At 39.4% G+C, this 24,393-nt stretch overlaps 1 protein-coding gene across 5 annotated transcripts in view; it reads right to left on the bottom strand.

Annotated features, from left to right (window-relative positions):
• LOC126198452 (uncharacterized) overlaps positions 1-24,393 on the bottom strand; it is a 117,792-nt gene that overhangs the window by 69,938 nt on the left and 23,461 nt on the right. For 4 of the 5 annotated variants that reach the window (XR_007540075.1, XR_007540076.1, XM_049934783.1 and 1 more), the window contains one exon: positions 18,099-18,248. Coding sequence is in view for 3 of the 5 variants with exons in the window: in XM_049934783.1 (XP_049790740.1) it covers positions 18,099-18,248 (150 nt within the window). In the remaining 2 variants the exon portion in view is untranslated. Of the gene's footprint in view, positions 1-18,098; positions 18,249-18,627; positions 18,764-18,852; positions 19,001-24,393 lie in introns of all 5 variants that reach the window. The other variant, XM_049934784.1, reaches the window with a different exon arrangement.

Raw genomic sequence — 24,393 nt, 5'->3', positions numbered from 1 at the left:
ATCTGGACCTATTGGCTTACTTGTTTTCCAGTTGCTTCTCAACTTCAGGGATGCCTATGTCTAAGGTCTCCTTATAGAAGTCTGTGTGATGATCAAAGGATGATGTGTGTGTGTGTGTTTTTTGGGTTCCCTTGCACGAATTTTTTATTTATTAATTTTTAATGCAAAATTTAAAGCTGTAGCTTTCCTTTTGCTGTTCTACTGCCACACCCAACTGACCAACAAGTGACTGAATAGAAGCGTTCAATCCACTTAGTGATTTTACATTGGACTACAATTTTATCGTGTTCCCTGCAAGAGCTTTCACTAAGATATGACAGTGGATGCTGTTGCATGCTTCACGCATCTATTGTACGCTTTGCGCATCTATCAAACCAAGAATGCAACAATCCCTGTTTCCTCAGCATTTTCTGAATTTTGTTATTAAATGACAATGGCTCTTTTCCATCCTTAATCCACTTACACGGTACACTCTTCTCCAGTGTGCAGTTTACAGTCAGTTTAAGCTTTATCCATAATTCCTCAACTTTTCATCAAACTGGAACTAAATGAGGCAAATTCATTGTGTAAGTAGGATGCTAACAACTGCTTATCTGCTCTTTCCAGCATTAAACCTCATCTTATTGATAGATATCAACTCTTGTAACCAGTCACTACGATGACACCACACACGTTAATGCCTGTCTCTATACTGACACTGTTGATACGGCCAGGCTCTGTTCGTAGCAAGATCTCAAATATTTCTGAGTTGTTGAACTAGGTGATCAAGACTGTTTTTGGACAATTTGTTCAGACCTACTTCACAAGAATGCCTGCATCACCTGTACTGAACTTTCTTTGTAATTGTACACCTGTTATGGATGAATCAGGTAGCCAATAAAAACATGCAATGACCAACTTGAGTTTACCTAGGCAGGCTACTCGCATCCAGACAACTTCAATGTTGGACTCTTACATCTACATCTACATCTACATAGATACTCCGCTAGCCGCCAAGCGATGTGTGGCGGAGGGCACAATTCCACTCGCGGATCGCGCAAGGGAAAAACTACTTTCTGAACACCTCAGTACGAGCTCTAATTTCTCTTATCTTTGAATGGTGATCATTGTGTAATATGTAAGTTGGTGGTAATAATATACACTCTACATCCTCGGTAAAGATCAGATTTCGGAATTTAGTGAGCAGCCCCTTCCGTTTAGTGCACTGTCTATCTGGAAGTGTGTCCCACTTCAAAATTTCTATGAGCTGTGTAACCCTCCAGCGATGGCTAAATGTACCAGTCACGAATCTTGCCGCTCTTCTTTGGACCTTCTCAATCTCTTGAATAAGACCCAACTGGTAAGGGTCCCATACAGACGAACAATACTCTAAGACTGGACAAACTAACATATTGTAAGCTATTTCCTTTGTTGAAGGACTGCATTGCTTCAGATTCTACCAATAAACTGCATCTAGAGTTTGTCTTACCCGTTACTTGTGTAATCTGATCATTCCATTTGAGATCATTTCGAATAGTTACACCCAGATACGTGACGGATGTTACCACTTCCAAAGACTGGGCATTTATTTTGTACTCGTACATTAATGGGGATTTTCGCCTTGTTATCCATAGTACATTACACTTACTAATATTGAGAGATAACTGCCAGTCATTACATCATGCATTTATTTTCTTCAAATCCTCATTGATTTGTTCACAACTTCCATGTGATACTACTTTCCTGTAGACTACAGCATCATTGGCAAACAGTCTAATGCCACTGTCAATACCATCAACCAGAACATTTATGTAAATCGTAAAAAGCAGCGGACCTATTATGCTGACCTGGGGCACACCTGAAGTTACGCTTGTTTCTGTTGAAGTCAGCCCGTTCGGGATGACATACTGCTCCCTGTCTGTCAGAAAACATTATATCCAACCGCATACGTCATTTGATAGACCGCAAGCGCGCACTTTTTGGAGCAAGCAACAGTGCGGAACTGAGTCGAATGCCTTTCGAAATAGGAGAAATATGGCATCAACCTGCGAACCGGTATCTAGAGTCTGTTGTATATCATTCACAAAGAGGGCCAGCTGTGTCTCGCATGACTGCTGTTTCCTAAAACCGTGTTGGTTTCTGCAGATGAGCTTCTCAAAGTTTAGAAAGGTCATTATGTCTGAACACAAAATATGTTCCATGATTCTACATCAAATCGATGCCAGTGAAATTGGCCAGTAATTATGTGCATCCGATTTTCTACCCTTTTTATATATTGCTATGACCTGGGCCTTCTTCCAGTCCCGTGGAACTTTCCACCGTTCCAATGATCTCTGATAGATGATGGATAAGAATGGTGCTATATTTGTAGCATAGTCAACATATAATCTAACGGGGATACCATCTGGGCCAGATGCCTTCCTTGCGTCTAAGGATCTTAACTGTTTTACAATCCCAGATACACTAAACATGATGTCAGCCATCCTTGCGCTTGTTCGATAATTGAAAGGGAAAATGGTGCTGCAGTCCTCTACCGTAAATGAGTTTTTGAAAGCTAGGTTTAGAATTTCTGCCTTCTGTTTATCATCATCAGTTACATTACCCATACTGTCAGCAAGAGAAGGTACTGAATTATTTGTAGTGTTCATAGATTTTATTTATGACCAAAATTTTTTGGGGCTATTTTTAAAATCTGCAGATAAAATATTGCTTTCAAATTCATTAAAAGAATCTCTTATTGTCCTTCTGACAGCCACTTTCATTTCGCATAATTTCTGTTTGTCAGTGGGCCAGTGACTACGTTTAAAGGAATGTGAAAAATTTTCTGCTTTCTCAGCAACTTCCTTATATGTTTATTGCACCAAGGTGGATCCTTTCCCTCCCCTATATTTGCTAGGCACATACTTCTCTAGCACATGGTGAACAACACCTTTAAATTCCAACCAAAGATGCTCAATATCTCTGTCCCGCAGTGAATGCTTGGAGCTGACTATGAAGATATTCTTTAATGACACTTTTATGTGCTTTCCCAAACAAGAAAACTCTACGCTGTTTTTTGTCTGTTTTGTCGCCAAGATATCTAATATGTTCCCATCTTGCGTAGGTTTTCTAACCAATCGCTCAAGGTTGTATGTTGAGAACGCTCCTAGACTAACTTCACACGCATCTTTGCTTCTGCCCCCTGTGATAAACGTGTAATTTTCCCAGTCAATGGATACAAGAGTAAAGTCTCCACCTATAACTAGTGGATAATTTGGATATTTATTTCCTATGTACTCCAGACTTTCCCTGAAACGTTCTGCGACATTTGTTGCAGGTGCTGGTGGTCTATAAAAACATCCTAATACAATGGTCAATCCTTGTCTGATTGACAGATTTATCCAGACTATTTCACAGTCCAACCCAGTATCGATCTCAACTGTGTTTAAACAGCTTTTAACTGCAATCAACACACCACCTCCCATAGCATCAGTCCTATCCTTCCAAAACATTGTCCAATCTGAGTTCAAAATTTCACTGCTTTTTATGTCTGGTTTCAACCAGCTTTCGGTACCTAATACAATATTGGCATTGCTACTGTTTATTTCGGAGAGTAACAAGGGATCTTGCTACAGACGCTTCGACAATTTACTAACATGAGATTAAGCACATTTAAATCCTTTGGAATGCTTTTTTTAGGCAAACTAACAATTTTTACAGTTGGCACACCCACATCAGTGACATGAAATGGTAATTTTTCAGGCCAACGGGTTGTTTCCCATGGGGAGGAATCTAATCTAAAAAAACCCCATGAGCACGCCCCAAGTGCTGTGCTACCCACATAGCTGCTTCCTGTGTGTAGTGCACAACTGATCTATGGAGGGGCGTCCTACAACCTTCCACCCCATACAGTAGGTCGAGGAATCTACAACCATTTTTGTCACAGAGTCGACATAGCCTCTGGTTTAGATTCTCCACTCGACTCCAAACCAGAGGACCCTGGGTACGATGTTGCAGATTGTCTTCTTGGCTTCCACTCCTCAACAGATGGAGGCTGTCTTCACCAATTTAGCCAGCCGTCGAAAGGACCCAAGGATTTCCTCAGAGCTCCGACGACAGTCATCGTTGGTGCCAACATGTGCAACAATCTGCAGCTGGCTGCACCCCACATGCTTGATAGCCACCAAAAGAGCCTCTTACACATCGCGGACAAGGCCCCCCGGCAAGCACACCAAGTGAACGTTCGACTTCTTCCCCGCCTTAGCCGCTATGTTCCTGAGGGGCTCCATGACCGCCTAACATTGGAGCTCCCAATAACTAACAAACCCCTACCCCCACGTGCCTGTCCAGACCTTGCTGAAGGAGTGGCCACTATCCTGGCAGAAGGTGCATTCCGATCCGGCTCAGCCTCAGCCTCAGCCTCAGCCTCAGCCTCAGCCTCAGCCTCAGCCTCAGCCTCAGCCTCAGCCTCAGCCTCAGCCTCAGCATCAGCCTCAGCCTCCCCCCCCCCCCCCCCAAGCATCAGATAGCACACGAATCTATTAGCAAAGTGCTTGGGATTTAGCAGGAGCCTGCATCCCCCATGCAGCCTTCGCCTTGGGGCTTGAGACCTCGACACAGTCTGCCGCCCAATTCTAATCTCAACAGCTCCCCCACCCCCATGGTGCCTAACCACTTTTCATGCCACATTAAATATGTCAGAGCTTTCCACTTCAGATCTCACTCAGCTCTCGGTTCTGAGTGGAATTTGAGCACAACAGCTTTTCGTTACGAATGCTTCGAGAATTTAGTGTTAAAATTTTGACATTCAAAGTGTTTTTGACCTCACATGTGACACAATTTCACATTCTACGTGTCAACTGGCGCAGGTTCATCAGAGGATCTCAAACTATTGCCTAGTCTAAAAAACCTGCACATGCATTACATAAGTAATCTACTACCCAAATAGCTTCTTCCTCTGCATAGTGCACCCCTTACCTATCAAGGACAATCCAACAATACTCCATAATGCACGCCCAGAAATCAGCAGCCACGACAGTCTATGGAGCCTCTGGTTGAGATCCTCCGCTCAGCTCTAAATCAAAGGACCCTGACCTATTCTGTGTGTGATACTGCAAATTGTAAACTCTTCTTTCAACTTGTGAAAATGGCTAGCAGCTTTCACCACTCAGAACCCAGAATCTTCCTAGATGCTATAATGTTTTAGACCATAAATAAAATCAAACAAAATACTTTTAGAATGGCCCTCTGTGGATGGTGCATTTGCAGGGACAAGTAATCCCTAGGCCAGTATGCTGAAAGTCTTCCTAAGGCTTTCACACAGGTAATACACTCCAAATTTAGTCCACAAACACACCTCCTACATCACACTTACACATGTCGCTAATCTTCCAGCACATTCTTTGAACCAGCTTTAAGGAAGTAACCCCTGGCCCTGCCATTATCCAGTACCATACCTTTTAGGACAACTTAAATATTGCTTTGACAGGGCTTCCCCTAGCTATCGTTGTGCTTAGGTATGAGAAATATCCTACTCAAAATCCTTCTTAAATCTTCGATAGTGATAGCCCACTGTCCAGCCAACCTCCAAAATGTACGAGTGTGCCTTATGCTATACCTAATCCCAACCCCTATCCCCATGACTCACAAGTCTTATTCCTGTGGAAGACCCAGGTATGAGATTCGTCCTTTGAAACCACCCATCACATTCTATTCCAGCCCCATCACAGGTGTATCCTACCCCAGAGGCAGAGCCACCAGCGAAAACAGTTATTTTATGTACAAGCCCTTGTGACTTTTTCGCACTCTTCAATGCGGATATGGCCAATCACACAATACACCTGGCCTCAATCTCCATTGACTCACATTCCAAACCCTCCTACACCCTCACAACCTCCTTAACTCATTCTACACTCAAACTCTGACCTCTGGAGTATTCCTCTTCCTGTTCTCCCCCCCCCCCCCCCCTCCAAAAAAAATTCACTCCACTACTTCAATGTATGCCAAAAGCAACTCTCCAACTCAGCACTAGAGTGCACTCACTAGTGCCATATTCCAATCCTGTTTCCTTAATGCCTCTTCCCCCCATCCAATCACTCTTGACCACCCTTTCCTCCTCCAGTCCACACCTACTTGCAGATCTTCATTATGTGATCTTGCAACTTCTAATTTCCAGAAAACTTGTAGTCCTGACAAGTATACAGGTTATGGTATCTAAGACAATCCACGCAAAATGAGTAAATATATTGAGGTGTGGGTTTTGCTAATTGGCAAATTTTCTGATGTACAAACCACATATCCTTTTTTGTAGGTTTGGAAAAATGCTTCAACAAGGACTTTTACGGCACAATACTTGTGAACATCATCAAAGAATAACATCACAGATGTGCCGCAAACTACTGTTGAATAACCAGGAGAAGAGGTCCCATTAATGTCTGCCCTACTCTATCAGCCGTAAGCATCTGCTCTATTCTACCAACTGTAAGCAAACACATAACTTGGGTTTTGTTCATGTGTTTATTATATGACTATCCTATCGAGAACTCAATAAACTGAGCTTGAGCACTGATACATGTTATAAAGTGATTTTAAAAACACAACACTGCATGCTGAATTTCATCTGGACTTACCATGTTATACGACAATTCATGGCTTCAGGAGCTGTCGATTTTCCCTACTTTCAATTTTCACCACAGATAAAATTTCAGAGGTGTAAAGACTTGTGAGTGTGCAAACAGTTTTGTGTAATCTGAATGACTGATACAACAATCTTTGCTGATTCCGACATGCTTGCAACATGTCGAGCTGAGCGCTGTGGCCCCATTTCCCAATGTGTCTTCTTAAACATCTGCTTACAAGAAAATTTGTGTGAAGTTACCTATCACTTGAGTCTCTCAGGGCCCAGGGAAACAGACAAAACAAAAAATATTTTTACTACTTATAACATGAACCATCTTTGAGGCATAATTACTTTTAAATAATTTTATGTATTTGAAGTTTACATTTTAAAAAGAACAATATTTTTGAGGATACACACTTTATTCTCATTCTACACAAAGTGTTTTTATAACATAATTCTTACTGCAAGGTTACACAAGGTCCATAGGCAATAACGAAATATTCTGTGGGTTATAGGTTTGGCGTGCTTACAACATGTAATTTGACTCTTCCTGGATCAGTGATACTAATGAATTCATTCTCTTCTTTACCCCTCCCAGTTGCTTTTGCAAATTACTGATAAAAGTCCGATGTTTCATTTTTTACTGGTAGCCAGGTATCAACCAAATTATGTATGCATTCATTACACTTACATATATCATGTCAAAGAAAACCACCAATGTCCAGCACCTTGTTTTTCTCTCTATACTGTAGCGTCACATCTTCTGGTCCATGGTGTCAATGCCAGCTTTTGTGGCATTGTACATCTTTATAACTTCAGACTTCTTTATACTTCTGATCGTAACACTGTTGGCTCATCGTGAACAGAGCTAAGGATGGGTACAACTTCGTTCTTCTTAGGAACATAAGAGGTTATCATCATATCTGGTTGAAAAACCCAATAATGTAGACCATACTTTACATCCTTCAGATGTAATGAAAGCAACAGGCTGTTCACCTTTGTTTTCTGCATAGTATTGACTAGTGTGTGATCTTCTGACAGCAAATAATTAATTAAATTGAGAGATGTAAAAAAAATTATCACAGGTGATATTACATACAGACTTTTTAAGCTCAACCACCAGAGTTTTCGTAACATTCTCTCCAAGTGCATGGCTCTGCTTTCTTCCTCCTTCCCAAATACATTTACATCTTCCAGCAGTAGCTTGTTGCACTGTCACAAACCATCCAGAATTTTATTCTGTTCAGATTTTGATAAAATGTAGTGACAAATCAGACAGCAAGTTCGAAATGTGATCAACTGTTCATCCGCAGTCATGCATCATCCTGGAATGCAGGGTTCCCTCAGAGGAGTTTCCCACACCTCAAAAACTTCTCTGATTGTTTCCAGTTTGTCACTTGACCTATGTTCATGTGGGGCTGCTGCACTGTAAAGTGCAATATCCTCAGAAAATAATTTCATTGAACAGCTGTCAGCCATTCTGAACACTCCAAAGCTGACTGACATCTTCATTCTTGACTTGGAAATATTAGTCAGAATCAGAAGACAATTTTTCTCATGTCATACAAATCTATAGCCACCCAGCTCTTTTAACCAAGATAACCTTCCTTGCTGGTCCACATAAACTCTTTCTCAATGAGGGGTACATGAAAGAACACCATAAAACAAAAATCTGCATTAACACACCCTTCCTAATCTAATATCTTGTAGTTCTCTGGTCTTTTTCGATACATCCTTTTTACTCCGCCTGCCAGAAGTTCCAGCCTGAGAAGCCATAGCCCATACTTCCTTCCCATTACAAGAAAACAATAAGTCACACTCAACAGAATATGCACTAAATTGTTGTTCTTCTTCATCAAGGGATTCTTCATGACCATCATCATTTTCTTGCTGTTTTGGATTTTCTGCAATGTCTACCTCACTATCACAATCACTGGCACATTCAAATTTACTAGGTAGATTTTCAGGATCAGAAGACTGCTCCAACAATTTCCTTATCTTCTCATCTAATAGTCCTCTTCTCTGTACCATTTTCAGTTTGTAGAACAGATAACTTTATGAACTAATGCACGAAAATAAATGTGCTTATCACTGAACACTGAAACAACACAGTAAGTCAGCAATAGCAAATGATGTAACAGACGCTGCGCAGACACACATTTTGTTGTTTAAAATTTGCTTCTTACTGAATAGGCTTGCAAGGCTCATGTGGGAGAAAACATGTTCCAACACTTTATCACAAAGCCATACATAAGTGTTTATATTTTCCAAAATTATGACCAACAAGACAAATTCGGCAAAGTTCTAAAATTTCATTAAAACAAAATGTATAGTTATTAATAAAATGATGATAAAAATCACAGGCAGGCCTCTGAGGCCCAGTGGTAGTTAAAGGGTTGAGTAGAACTGAAGAAGAGAGAAACATTGTGATGCCAATCCTGATGAACAGTTAAGGAGTAAAGCTATGTTGAATATAGCGAAACAAGATCTCTAACAGAAAAAGTTCGAACTTAGCTGCCAGAAATGTAACAAGCTACTGAAATATGGAGCAAAGAATCCACTGTACAATTAAACTCATCAACAGAGTGCAGGTATCCGAGTGGTGGCATGACTATACATGTCACTTGCACTTAGGGGATAGCAAGGAGGCCAGAGTTGACTAATCAATAGCACCCAAGAAGAATCCAGAGGTCACAGTTAAACTTGTCGACAGCACTCTGGGAAGGAACGGGGTATGGCATGTTAACTCACGTCAAAGGGTTAAGAAAGTCTGTAATTATCTGTGCAGAATGGGCAAGAGAAAACCATGGAGATATAACATGAATTGCCATTTGACCAATGAAATGTCTTACAACTACTGTGGCAGCATATCTGCTAGGAACTGTAGATACTTAGGGTTAGTTCAAGTCTCATCAATAAAACACACACAGATTATATGAATCTCTAAAAGGCCACATGACACACTGACAGATTAAGGTAACTATTTATCCTCTTATCTTATCCACCATGGATTTTCAATCTTGCACACAAACATTGCATCGCTGTGCAGATTTTACAGATACCATTTGGAGAACGGTAGACAATTCTGAAATTCACTGCCATGAAGCTACTGATGGAGAAAAATGTACAAATGATGAAATGTTTTGAAATGTGGAACACACAGAACACTCTTCTGGCTGACCCCACTCACACATTCAAGATGCCTCGAGTGAAATGAAACATTTACAAAGGCGGAGAATGAGGGCTTGGCAAGATCAGCTTATCTTTCAGCACACAACCACATCACTACTCCAACAATTTGGTGACATCTTCTCTAATATATAAACTGAAGTTCCCTGTTTGCTCCTGCCTGTATGTATGAGCTAATCTCACAAATTACTGTAAGGATTTTCATCCATTTTTTACTAATAGATCGATTGACACAAGAAAGGTTTGAGTATATTATTTATAAATATTTTGTGAAAACTGATTGAACTATAATGAATTAAAAGTCTGCAGCAACTGTGAAAACATTGGTGCTGCCATTCAGTGATACAGCCACCACAACTCCAAACAGCAACGAAGATTGAACAGAATTGAAGTCAGGCTTGGTGGCCTAGTGTATACCTGAACACCTAAAAGGCTGAGGGATCGAATCCCGGTCGGACCTACCAATTACCTCTCAATGACCTGGAGATTCACCAGAAATGAAACTTGTTTCAGATTGCACATTAAATAGTGGGTCATCTTTTCCCAGTTCGACAACTGACTAGGGAGATACAAGTCACTGCAATGACATCCAACAGAAAGATTTGCAGCACTACATTAAGCCACATAAAACTGTTATTACCAGAATCTATAAGAATATGTAAAGATTCTCCTTCTATACAAATTGTCCCCCTTTGCCTTTTTCTGCCCATATATGAACGCTAAGCTCAAGAAAGACTCTGATAATGTTTTCACTAATAGATCATTGATCCATGAGAAAGGTGCATGTAAACAAAAGTACGTATTTGGCAGTTACTGAACTATGATGAACTGCAGTACCCTGCTGCAGTTTTTCTGTCTCTATGTGAAGGCTATTCTCAGGAAGTACAGTAGGGATTCTTATACTTCCAGCATGCTGGTGCAACAGCCCTGTCAACAACTGGGCAGCTGCAGAATCTTTAATGCAAGGCTCTCATTGTTAGTGAGTTGTGATTGGGCTACCCATACATGACTTTAGGTGCTGCAGTATGCCAGCAAGGGGCTTAGGATGCTGAAATTGTTTTATTTATATGGAAGTGATGATATTAAGTTACCTAACATTGTTTTCTGATTTTTTTTATCGCAGTTCCACGCAGTGTCCCATAAACAAAATTACCACTATTCCAGACAAGTTGTCCGGCTGTAGATAATGTGCAAAGCTGGGGCAGATCACTAGTTCACTACAAATGAAAATCATATCCACTTTTTCAACTGGTATTTGGTGGGAACGGAGCTGGCACATAACAGGGTCCCAGATGGGTTCCATCATGTTCAGATCAGGCAAATTAGGTGGCAAAGACATCAACATGAGTTCACTATCATGTCCTCAAACAACTGTAGCACAATCCTGGAATTTTGATAAGGACAGTTGCCCTGCTGAAAGATACTGTCACCATCAGAAAGACATCAAACATGAAGGCATGCAGATGGTCAATATTGTTCATGTAGTCCATGTGTGTCATGGTGCTTTCAATTACTACCAAATGCCCCATGGCAGCCCAGATGAATTTCCTCACAGCATAAAACTGTTCCCAATGGCCTGCATCCATGGTGCAGTGCATGTTATGAGCGGCCATTTGCACGGATGAGGCATATCTGTACATAGACAATTGACTGGCACAGCAATAAGTGATTCATGCACCAGACAGCATGTTTCCACTGATCCACTGCCTGTCCTCAATGGTTTCATGCCCATTGCTTTCTTAAGCCCTTTGGATCCACTGTTGGACTACATCAGACATGATGATTTTCTGTAACTGTTCTGAAGTCAGGTGATACCAAACACATTTCCATTATTGTAAAACGAAATAAGAATTGGAATGAATACAGTGAGTACAAAAATTGGATTGGAAAGGGTTAACTGACAGTTCTATTGGATCAATAAAGGAACATGTAGAGGATGTCTGATCTGGAGCCCCATGTTCAACCATGTGCAATGAATACTGCGCTACAAAACACTTGTGCTTGCTCCAACACTGTACTCTGTCATAAAATCTGCCACAGATCACCCCTTACCCCACTTTGCAGAGCAGGCAAGCCTCCAACTACACATTCGTGATGAGACATGGGCAGCCAACACCTTATCGTCTAATCATTGTTTCACCAGCCTTCAATGACTTTCCTCAGATGCGCACAACAGCAGCAAATGGGAAACTCCACTGTTTCTGAAACGTTTCTTCCTGGCACATGGTCTCTCAGTGGATTTCTCCTCACCTCTGCTTCGCTTGAATAATTTCCTTACAGCATCATGTGCCCACAATGCCAAAAGGTCACTAAGCACATTTAATATAACAAATCCATCACAAAAAGGTTTGCGGTTATTCAGGAAGTCTTCCATAAAATGTTCTGTTTTGGTAGCTCTGGTAATTATTTATTTTTGACTGATCAGCAAATTTGTTTAAATTTAACTGTAAGATTGGTGTAAAACATAGCAAAGTTTTAGAAATGTTAAATATTGCTTTTGATGAATGTGCTATGAGTAAAACAAGAGTCTGTGAATGGTATAAGCACTTTGAAGAAAGCTGTGAAAACAACAAGTAGTGCACTGGGTGCCCCAAAAACCAATTAAATTGAGAAAAATGTGAAAGGAATGATTGTGAACTTAATCACAATCAGAGAAATCACTGATGACATTGGTATATTAACTGGATCGAGTAACAGAATTATTTTGGACTTTTGCTTATGAAACATGCAGCAAAATTTGTTCAAAAATGGTTGAATTTCAAACAAATACAGTGGCAAGTGCAAGTTGCTCAGGAATTGTAAGATGAAGCCAACAAGGATGCAGAAGTAGTGAAATGTGTCATAATTTGTGATTAAACATGGGTTTACAGAAATGAAATCGAAAGTCAGGCTGAACCGTCCCAATTGAAACATTCTGGACAACCAAAACAAGAAAGTTTGACAACTGTGATCTAACATTAGTTTATGCTCATTGCATTCTTCAATTTTAATGGCACAATGCACCATGAGTTTTTCGTAAAAGGTTGTACAATCAATAAGGAATACTACTTACAAGTTAAACAATGTTTGCCTGAAGCATTCCAAAAAATATTTAGATTTGTGAAAAAATTATTTGTCGCTTTTGCACCATTATAATGAACCTGCTCACACTTCATTGCTTGTTTGTGAATTTTTGGTCACAGACAGCACTATAATGATGCACCAGCCTCCATATTCACCACACATGGACAGATGGAACTTTATATGTGCCCAAAAATAAAGAAAACAATAAAAATCCATAGTGTTACAAGTGCAGACAAGATTAAAAATACATTGCTGCGAGAAAGAAAAGCTATCCCAAAGAGCAAGTTTCAGAAGTGTTTACAGGATCTGAGAAAGTATTGTCTTATCTAATGGGTACTATTTTGAGGGAACAAAATTTAAATACACGAATAAATAAAATTCCATCAAAATAAATAAATAAATAAAATAAAAATAAATAAAAAGTAATAAATCAATTTTGGAGAACACCTTGTGTATAAATGTAGGTGCAGGTATACCAACTGTTTCCTAGCACAATATTCTTCAGGCCAAACATTATTTTAAAAAATTATTAAGCCTGCTCCTTGGTTCAGTGAACAAGAATCTTGATAGGATGTGTGTCCATTTTACCAGGAGCTACTAGTGACACTACTGAAGTGGCTCATATGCAAAACATATTTTTACCAGCAGTGGTCAAAACCATGTGACACCCTGCAGTAACATGTTCATATTGCAACCGTTTAACACAATCAATATCCACAGAGGAGAAACATGCTATATTTTATGACCAATTTGAATGTTAATTATGTTTGTGTGTTATTTTTGTTCCAGTTATCTTACATCCTATGTCCCTTTTTGTTCAGGTTGCTTACTGGTGCTATTATATTTACTAAATATTATAAATCACATTTGTACATATCAAATTTACAAAAAATTAAAAATTGGGGAGTTAAGAAGCTTTTTTTTTTTTTTTTTTGGCCTGGAGACATTTAGTTAAACTCTTAAAGGACATCTTTGTCATCTTTGACTATTAGAATGGCTATATTTGCAAACTCCACAATTTCAATTTCAGCCTTCGAGCGATTTTCAAGTAGGACAATTTCATACTGCAGCACATGATAAATTTCGAAACTATCGGACAATGTATTAGATAGCATCATCAATTACTCCACCTGCAGTGGTTGTGTATACAAGTTACTCACCTGTTCTGCTGCAGTCAATCTCATCATCATTTTAAAATATATATTTTGGTATTTAATATATATTTTGGTATTTAAAAGAGTCTATTGTCTCCAGCAGTTTAATCTTTACGAACTATGGATTATGCTACAGTACCTGCATATTTGAAACTGTTGTAGACCGTTAAATAGTGTAACAATATTTTAACAAGCCTTACTGGCCAAAAGCTATATTTGTGACAGTCTTTTCATTGTGCCTATCTGCAACTCAGCATGGTGAGTGGCAACTTTCCTTTTCATAAAGTTACGTTCCATCCTGGATTTTCCATTGTTTGATTTTGACAAGAATAATAACAATTAATGTTTGGCCAGTGTTAATTTTAGACAAAAATCCTCATTCTAATTGAAAATGATGCCTTACTAACAATTCCACAAAACATGAGAATGTCTCAGGTAAGAGCAAATATACGACAGAATCCCAAAAGTAAGATCTCCTATATTTTTAGACAGACAAATAACTGTTTACTTTCTGTAATAGTTTCATCACTTTAACGGTTGAAAAATGCTTTATTTTTCTACATAATTGCCCTTATAGTCAACAACTTTTTATACATGCTGTGGCAGTTTTATAATTCCCATGCCATGTCATTCAGTATGTTCTGAACCTCATCTTTCACCTTGTCATCTGAACAGAACAGTTGTCCAGGCAAGTGTTCCTACAACTCAGGGAACAGATGATGGTCACTTGGTGCCAAGTCTCGACCATACTGTGGATGGGTGAAGATGTTCCAGTCTACGTTTTGGACGAGATTAATGGTTTGACAGGCATTGTGTGTGTGGAGGGGATGTTGCCGTGGAGAATGCTTATGTCACTAACTCGAAATTCCTCTTCTCCGGTTCTCAACTGCTCTCCTGAGTTTTTCAGTGTTCCACAGTACCTGCTATCCCAGCAGCAGAAAGTCTGCCAACAATAACCCCTTCCTATCCCAGAATATAGTTACCTTGATTTTATGAGCAGATTGTGTTTGTCTGAACTTTTGCAGCCCCCTCTCAAAACTTGCAAACATTTTTGACATCAATGTACGACTATCCATATACTTCTACAACCGATAATGAATTTCAACCAGTTTAATGCCTTTGGCATTCAAAAATCAAATAACTGCGCACACTTGGTAGTAGCATTCAAAGGGGAATCCATTTTGAATGGTTGCCAAGCCAAGACGGAGCATCCGAATGAAGCATGAGCATGCTTACTTGGGAGCTGGGGAAGCATCAAGCACAACATTGTAGCCAACAGCTGTATGAATAGTTCCTCTGCATCCTCAGTGCATTGGAGACCTTGATTTTGGAATTTCCCTTGTAGGTTCTGTCGAATAAAGTACAAATGAACAGTCCAAAAATCCAGACCTTGTATTCAGAGTAGACCATGATACACGAAAGTATAAAAATAAGTTACAACAATCAGGAAATGACTAAAAGAAACCTTACAGCGGATCCCAGTTTGATCTATGTTTGTAACAAATAAATTGAAGTATATGGTGAATGTATTATACCACTGAGAGAATAGTGTACCACAGTGTCAGGGTCAAGGATGGGAAATGAGAGAGGTAGGGACTGAGGACAGGCATTAGGGGTAAAAGGGGAGAGGGAGGGGGGGAGGGGGGGGGAGAGGCAACAGCATGTTCATTCGACTCGAGGCAGCCACACGATACACACAGCCATGCCTTACAGGAGGGGGGAGAGAGAGAGAGAGAGAGAGAGAGAGAGAGAGAGAGAGAGTTGGATTTTAGCTTTCAATTGTTCTGTTGCAGCAGATCGACTACAATACTTTTGTTTTTAAGTTGGCACAGACATACCAGAGGGTTTGGGAGGCTATAAATGTCATTCTTTCTCGAAATTGTACAGTTATCAAACAATTAGCATACAACAGCCACAGACATACGTGCTATGTGTGATGCTGATATGTCTTGCTGAAACCAGATGTTGTCAATAATATGTGGAAATGTCTGTAGTTTTTGCACAACAAAGATGTTGAGCACGGAAATGTACTGACCCGATGTGACTGTAGTCGCAAAGTCATTCTTCTCCTTAAAAAAAAAAAAAAAAATAGGCCCAGCATGCCATATGACGACACAGCACACCACACGGTTGCTTTGTTGCTGTCCAACTGAAGTTGGTGTAGCTGAGTGGGATTTTGTAACATCCAATAACAAAAACTCTTGTTTATTAACAAATCCATTGGGCTTCATCCAACACCCAAAGACTGATAATTCATTGTCATTGTTTAACTTCTCAAGCATTCATTCACTGAATTGTCATCACATTAGGTGGTCTTTGGTGTTCAGCTCCTACATGATCTGCAACTTGTATGGGCAGTAATGTAATCCAAATTTAAAGATGATTAACTGAATGACGTTGGCTTTGACAGCTGCTCGAACAGCTTTGATATTGTATGGTCATGTTCGCACACGGTCTAGATGTAGCAAAATTTTCTATATGCAGCCTCCACACACTGTGATTTTGTAAAAAGCTATGATGATAAAAGAATGTTGTGCACCGCTCTAAGTATCCATGTTAAGTAAATGGCAAGAATGTGCGAGTTGGTTTCTGTCTGTTACCCAGCGTTAACAATCGCCCAGACCTACCAACACCAATTTCAAAATTTCCCTTTCCTTTCAATCACTCTATATTAATCTATAAAGGTAGCTTTATAAGAAACTAACAAAACACGTTTCAACATAAGTTTGGACTTATCTTCCCTACATTTTCTCTACAGCAAACCTGATGATTTGAAATTACAGTGTAAAAGTAACATAATGTATGTTTCATATTTATGGTAGCTTGCAGGTATCATGGAAAGTTGAACCTTAATACTTTTTATGGTAAACCCACAGTTACCATTACCTTTCACTGTCCGCCTTGCTCCCGATCCATACACAGTGCCAGCTGCATGAGCAACTGGCCACTCAAGCACACCCTGGGTGTTACTCAATGCACTGAGCTAAGGCTTGATAGCCATGAATATGGGGGATTGACACCAGAGGTTGCACCGTCGGCCTCCAGCACAAGTCTACAACACTGGCTGCGTACGCTGACTCAAAACAAGCACCACCAACATCACTGATGTTTACACTTGTCCATATCTAGGCCAACAGGACCCTCCCAGCGGTTTAACATTACTGTATGTTGTGTCAACATGTGTCGTATTAAATAAACAGATACACAAACCAGTTTTGGTTTGTTGGTTTGTGTTGTGTGCTGCGACACTTTTTATTTGTAAAAATAAAAAAAATATGCTGGTAGACAGAAGAGATACATCAAAGTTGTCTAGAAAAGGCTCCATGTAGTCCAAATGTTACTTTAACGACCAACATAGTGAGAATGTTTATTATTTTTACTTACTCAAGTAACAGTGTTAAACCTGTCATTTAATGGAGTCATAAAAAAGGTCAGAACACCTGACAAGTCAGTCTATTCCACAAGAATATTGATTTCAAATACAGTTCTATTACAAGTGAAATTCTGTTACCACTATCAGAATTCCGTGGACCAGAATAATTCTTCAACCAGAAATGTGGAGTTACCTAAAAGTGTGCTTCAGTAGGATATTGTTTCTAAATTCTGAAAATATATTCCATATTGATGTGCAGCATTCCGTAAAAATGGTTTATTAAGACGAAAGATTAAGTGGCACAACATATAAAAACATTAAAAATAAAAAAGTGTTTACTCCACTCAGTGCCACACAGAACTGTTTGCTTCCTAACATTTGTTACATTCACACAGAACAATTAAAGTATAATATAGAATAAGGGCACAAACTGTACAATAATATTCTGACACTGGAGATATAAAAGCTAAATTTGATGCATGCCCATAACGGGTTGGAACCAACTTTTAAAACACAGTTTTTTAACTGGACTGAAATTAAATATTGAGCTCTGTACCGTCTTGTAACAGTCATCCTTTTTTTAAAAAAAATGCTGATCCCACTGGCCAATCTTCAGAAACAATTTATTTATTAGCTTGTGGAAAATACATACATAAAGCAAATATGGAAACACACTTTTTCAAGTTTGGCAAAAAAGCATTTAATACACCGTAGTTCTTTCTAAGAAAACCATGATATTTACCCTGGAGCCATCTGAGGTGAAACGGACAGCATTGACATTCCGAGCTAATGTCATTGTTGTGATCTGGTAGCACATAAGTAGCTCCATACGCAATGCAGAATATAAATTCACTTTCCCATCACAGGCACCAGAGCAAAACAAGTAGCGGTCCTGCAGCAGAAATAAACTATTCACACAAATATAATCATTACTGCTAAAAACACTGAAGTTCAGCAAACCACTGATGAACATGCTAGGGTTAGGGCTTTACCGTGTACATGAAGGTGTCTGGCATCATTAAAATTTAGATAGGTACATATGCTTGTGGGCGCAGGGAGGAATCAACAAAGCTTTCCAAAATTACAAAGCAGGCGGCATACATACAAGTGATGTGAAGGGTTTAATGACAGAAAGCTGTGCATGCAATCATTTTGCATTTGAACAATGGTCAGCTGATTTAAAGCACAGGTAAAAACAATGACGACAACAGTAAACTTAAAGGTACCTGATGACTGTTTATTAATACAGTGATATAAGTTGAAATAATCACCCAGCATCGGTTCTGTATGATGAATGCACCAAACAAGAAAAATAAATTGGTATTTGAATTTCCTTGCATTCTGTAATGTGTCTCAGTTTCCAGTTACAACTGGCGCCTGCAGCCTGATATGTATAAAAATTTCTTTCTGTTAAATGAAAAGTACAATCACAATTAGCAACAAGCTATATCCTAGCTTGCTGTAAGTGGTAAATATGGGACACATTTTTGGCATACCTTGTGGAAACATTTTCCGTCAAGTATTCCCACATGCGGAGTGACAACCAATCGGTTTGTCTTTAATGCGCTTTACTATATTGTTCCTCGACATTCGAGAGATTACCGCCACATTAACTTCCACATCGTGTGAAACAAATGTGCACTGCTGCAATAATTTTACACTTTCACTCAGTAAAGGACACACACAAAACACACATCAGCAGAAAAAGGATTATGCACAAGACATGAAAAGTAGATCACAATGCTTACCAATCCAGGTACAGGCTTAGTGTCCTGTGAAGCATATAAAAATAATACTAATTTCAGTGTAGCATGAAAAAGCACAGTCTTACACATAAAAAAATCTGTCATTTTAAATTACAAGAGAACTTTACATGTACCACACTGAAATATAAATGGAGGCTATAAACTACACTCATCTGTGCAAAATATAATGTAGCATAAAACAGTTTCAGATGTTGAATCTCAGTTATGAATGGCACTTGAGATAGATAACACAAGTATCTAGCAACAGCTGCAATGAAAATAAATAGGTAAGATTCCTCTAGGTGGTCTGTAAACAAGGTAACACAGGATGGTGCCAAGCTAGTATCTGTGGAAGTATCCGAGATTAGTTAGCGGATTTTGGCTTCAAAGGCGAAATAATTATGACTCAGAATATGGTGGGTCAAAAGGATTAGGAAGGATGTGAAGCATAAAACGGACATTACAGTTCAAAATCCTGTTGACAATGAGGTTAAAATCAATGGAGCATACACTCAGATTGGGTAAAGGGGAGGGGATGGGGGAATCACTTTTATCTTTTTTCAAAGAAACAACACTGGTATTTACCTTTAGTAATTAACAGCAACTCAACTCTAAATTTGCATGACTACTGAAAGATTTGAACCACCATCACCCTGAATGGGAGTCCAGTGTCTTACCACTGTGCCACCTTGTTCTGTCAGATGGGGTGGGTTTCATACTAGGTAGGACGATTATCATGGGGCTGTCTGTGCACATAGGCTTAGCACTCACAGTAAGAAAAAAGAAGTCTGGTGGTTATTGTTTATTCATTTAGCATATATGACACACTGTATTACAACACATTAACAGAGAAGAAATATGAAAAATATAAATTCCATATGCTAATATTGGTTAACAGTTACCCACTCAAGGCACATGAGTGTTAGAACGAAGAATTCCATTGGATTAGCAAGAAATGCTCTCAGCTCACATTCTTCAACAAGATGATGACTCATTGTCTAGGAAATCCAGTTTCAGTTTCATGTTGGAAGTTTTCTCCATTTGTATCAATTTTCTGCACAAATACAATGTCCCATGCATATTCAGCTTAAACTTTTTCATATACAACAAGAGAATTCAAAACCATTGGTCATTTCTAGTGGATCTGTTAGATTGTGTAGATATGGGAGCATTTTTATTCCAAGATTCCAACTATTTGGCACTGAGGTTGAAGCTGCTACCTGCAGGCCGCTGCGCAAGATGGGGTTTCAGCATCATAGTTGATTTATTGCCAGCTGGGATATGTCATGACGAATGGGCAGTTCAGGAATGTTCTTAATTTTCTTGCATTCCTTTACAAGCACTTCCTGTCCGCACAGTAGGAGTGAGGCTATGTGGCTGAGTTTTGGACAGCAATGCAGTAGACTTGAGTATCCAGTAACCATCCTCATAGTTGTATTGTTTTGGAGTGAGCTCTATTCAACCAGACTGGTGCACAATACTTGGCTACAGAGTATGCCAGGTTTGATGCTGAAGTTCGTAAATGTTTGCTGAAGCTGCCCCTGTAGTGCCACTAAACTCGATAATGTTGTTGTGAGTCCTTATCTTGGAGGCAATATTAACAACACGTTGTTTGAAACCTACGATTGTGTCTAAAGTCACTCTTAGATATTTCGGATGCTTTTGGCATTCGAGCATTGTGTCATTAAAAGAAAATTTCAGCTGGCAATTTGCATCTGGGATATCTAGGTGAACCAACTAGCTTGGGTATTGTAGGTGAACCAACTAGCTTGGGTCTTGTCAAGATTTAGTATAAACCTCAATTTCTTAAAGTACTCATTTTAAGTGGATAAATCTTCTGCTAAATTGCCTCAGTGACTTCATAGTTTTTATGTTGGATAGATAAAGCTAGGTCAACAACATACTCAAATTTCCTTGCAGCAGTGTTCAGCAGGTTTGAGATATAAAGACTTGAGTAAAGTGGTAGCCAGAACACACCGTTGTGGTAGCCCTTTGTTCAGCTTTCGCTGTATGCTTGTATTGTTGCACTGTACAACACTACAGTGTCTAGTATTTCATCCATCCTCAGCAACTGTAGTTGTATATATCAAAAAAATCAGTGACCAGTTTCACAAAAAAAAAAAAAAATTAATTTCTTACCCAGTTTCGTGCACTTAGTGGCCTTCTTCAGACGATTTTACCTAGTCTTCTATCTTGGATGCAGAAAGGGAGACAGAAGTCAGCTGGCAGGAAGTGATGGTCAAAGAATGCAGAGAATACTAGGAACTCCTCCAATAAACTTTTTTCACAGTACATTGATAACACTGGCATCTAAGTAACTTTCTACAGCAAACTTTCCAATGAAACACTTCGAAGTCATAAACAAAATTACAAAATGGAACAATGGGTATGAATTACCAATTTTCATGGAAATCACAAATTTTGAGGAACATTTTGATTCAGTATCAAGTAAATTTGTACTAACAGCCTGTAACAGTTCAGTTATATTTTAGCAACATATTTTCTTCCCAAAAGTAATCCAATGCAGCACAATACTGTTGAATGTTACAGAAATTGAAGCCTTTGAGTCTTTTACGCAGCAGATACAGAGATAATGGGGGCAGTGTCTCTAATGTCTGATTCACGAAAGATGCGATCCACACAGGTCGGGGCAGAGACGAGAGTTGCAGTGATGCCGGTTCCAAGCAACAGTGGCATTACAGGAACAGTGGGGCTTTGTGCTTGAAGAAAGCATGTATCCTGCTAATTATGTCTTTCACTTGCTTACGCAGAATTTGTAGCTTAATGCCATTACCAACTCAGAACAAACTGAATAATGGTTGGGGTCGTTGTGGGGGAAGAGACCAGACAGCCAGGTAATCAGTCTCATCCGATTAGGGAAGGACGGGGAAGGAAGACGGCCATGCCCTCTCAAAGGAACCATTTGCCTGGAGAGATTTAGGGAAATCACGGAAAACCTAAATCAGGATGGTCGGACACGGGGTTGAACCGTCGTCCTCCCGAATGCGAGTCCAGTGTGCTAACTGAATAATAATTCACCAAATAACTTGTTACAATCACATTTAATGTTAACACTGACTACAACATTCACAGCACAGAAAACACCAATGAATGTTTCTTTGGCTGCCAGAGACTGTGTGACGTCAAGTGTGCAGAACAAGCCTAAACTCTGCTGCCTACATTTGCGACTCTAACTATAATATCAGACAAGAAGCCTGTCTTTGGCAGAAAACCGGAGAGGCAAATAAACAGATTGACGAGTGCACCAATCCCGGTCAAAAAGCATGATAACCAAGGTCCTGCAATCATGGTTAAAAGTAAACCGTGTTTAAAATGTTTCTGCAGGGCACCAACATTAATTGCTGGTCAGCAAACCATCGTCAGCCAACCGTGCATTTGACTGCGGTAAACTCTGTACATTGCAATGGAACGTGTCCTGACGATGCAAAGATGTTAGTAAACATGAAATTGCACAGATAATCGCTGGTGTCACATTCTCTCTTTGCTGTGTTTCCGTCGACAAGCAGAAGTGTGTATACGTACCTCAGTACCTATTTCTGATATGTTCCTTTTTTTGGAGAATAATGGAGAATAAAAGAAGAACCCCGAATTTCTCGAAGTACGAGACAGATGTCCTTCTTGAACTGATGGTTGCAAATGCATCTCTTCTTGAAAATAAGAAAACTGACAGCTGCAGCTTAAAAGAAAAACAGGCAATGTGCTCCCATGTGGAGGCGCAATTTCATTCTACTCCTCATAAGTTCACTCATAAATTAATAACATTTCTGTGTTCGTCGTAAGCATAGGATACGGCACACTCTGGCTTTTAGTTTGAAATTTGAAAGTGTTATTGGCGTACCACTGAATGTCTCATTACACACCCATTCAGTGAGTACTTTCATGTTCCCTAGATGACAGAAAATAATAGATTACATGCTGAAATAATTGGAAAAATTAAAAATATGGTGAAATCCCGTAACTATAATCGTAATTTTTCATTCTGAACAATGTATTTATGTTACCTTATCAGAAATGTTCATTAATTATAGTGCGGCGGACTGCTCTTCCTGGTAATGTGCCATCAGGACACATCTGCTGTCCAGGTAGCACAGGTTCGTTATCTTCAATGTTGGGGCCTCTCTCGTCACGTAACTGATTTAAAAGTCAAAAAATTTCTGGATCTTCTGGTGGTTCTTCACTGCTTGTACTCCTCGCAATATTATGCACGACAGCAGTACCCACAATTATTGACATTGTTTTCTGTAGATCACATCTTGTTCCTACAGATAATATGGGATATCTTCTCTTCCACAAGCCATATTTTTTCTCAACAGTGTTTCTAGTTTTAATATGAGACCTGTTATATCGATACTCTGCTTCATTTTGCAGAAGTGACCTTGTGGTATTTCTCCGTTTTCAAATTGAGCTCTGCGAGCACAGTTGAGAAATATGGTACTGTCGTGCACAGAGCTCAGCCATCGAGCAACAATGTCTCTTATTAACAAACTGTGATCACTAATGGTTTGACAGTTAAAGGAAACATATGATGTCCTATTACGGAAAAGTTCCGCATTGTGTCCTCCAGGAGACTGAATTCTTGTATGGGTACAATCCAAAGTACGAAGAACACCAGGAAATCAGTCCAATTGACTAAAATCATATATCACAGAGTGCACTTCTTCTCTTGTAGGAAATTTTATAAAGCGAGGAGACATTGATGCTATGATGTCTGATACATCACTGATGATTCGTTGTGCTGTTGTACGATGTACATTATTGTTGCCCCCAATAAGAATGTTGAATGCACCTGTTGCATATGCTCTTAAAGTAATCAAAAGTCTGTTCATCAGAGAAATAGGGTTGTTCCGATCAGTAGGAAATTCTAACCTATCATTAATTTGGTCTAATAACCACCACACTGTTTCTTTTGACAGACAAAATCTCTCTTCAAACTTCCTGTCACTATAATCTTCAAAAGGGTTTCCCCTTTCCATAATCACTCCAACACGGTTTTGGCCACGATTTAAATGGTGAAGGTATAAAAATTCTTTCTCAATGCCATCCATAACATCAAAATGCACCACCATATTAATAGCGTATGCCTCTAAAACCGCGATTATGTTGAGAAAACCGGGAAAGAGCCCCGGTTAAAGATAACCGTGGTCGATACCCTCATTTAACTTAGATCGATGTTGGTGCACCAGAATCTTGAGTTGAACAGGATTATATATCGACTTAACTGCAGTTAACAGTTAATCGAGATTGGTACACTCGGCCAAGAGACTTTTCTTT

The sequence above is a fragment of the Schistocerca nitens genome, chromosome 8 (assembly GCF_023898315.1).
Source record: "Schistocerca nitens isolate TAMUIC-IGC-003100 chromosome 8, iqSchNite1.1, whole genome shotgun sequence".
Taxonomy (NCBI): domain Eukaryota; kingdom Metazoa; phylum Arthropoda; class Insecta; order Orthoptera; family Acrididae; genus Schistocerca; species Schistocerca nitens.
This window is presented reverse-complemented; position numbering and strand designations above follow the sequence as displayed.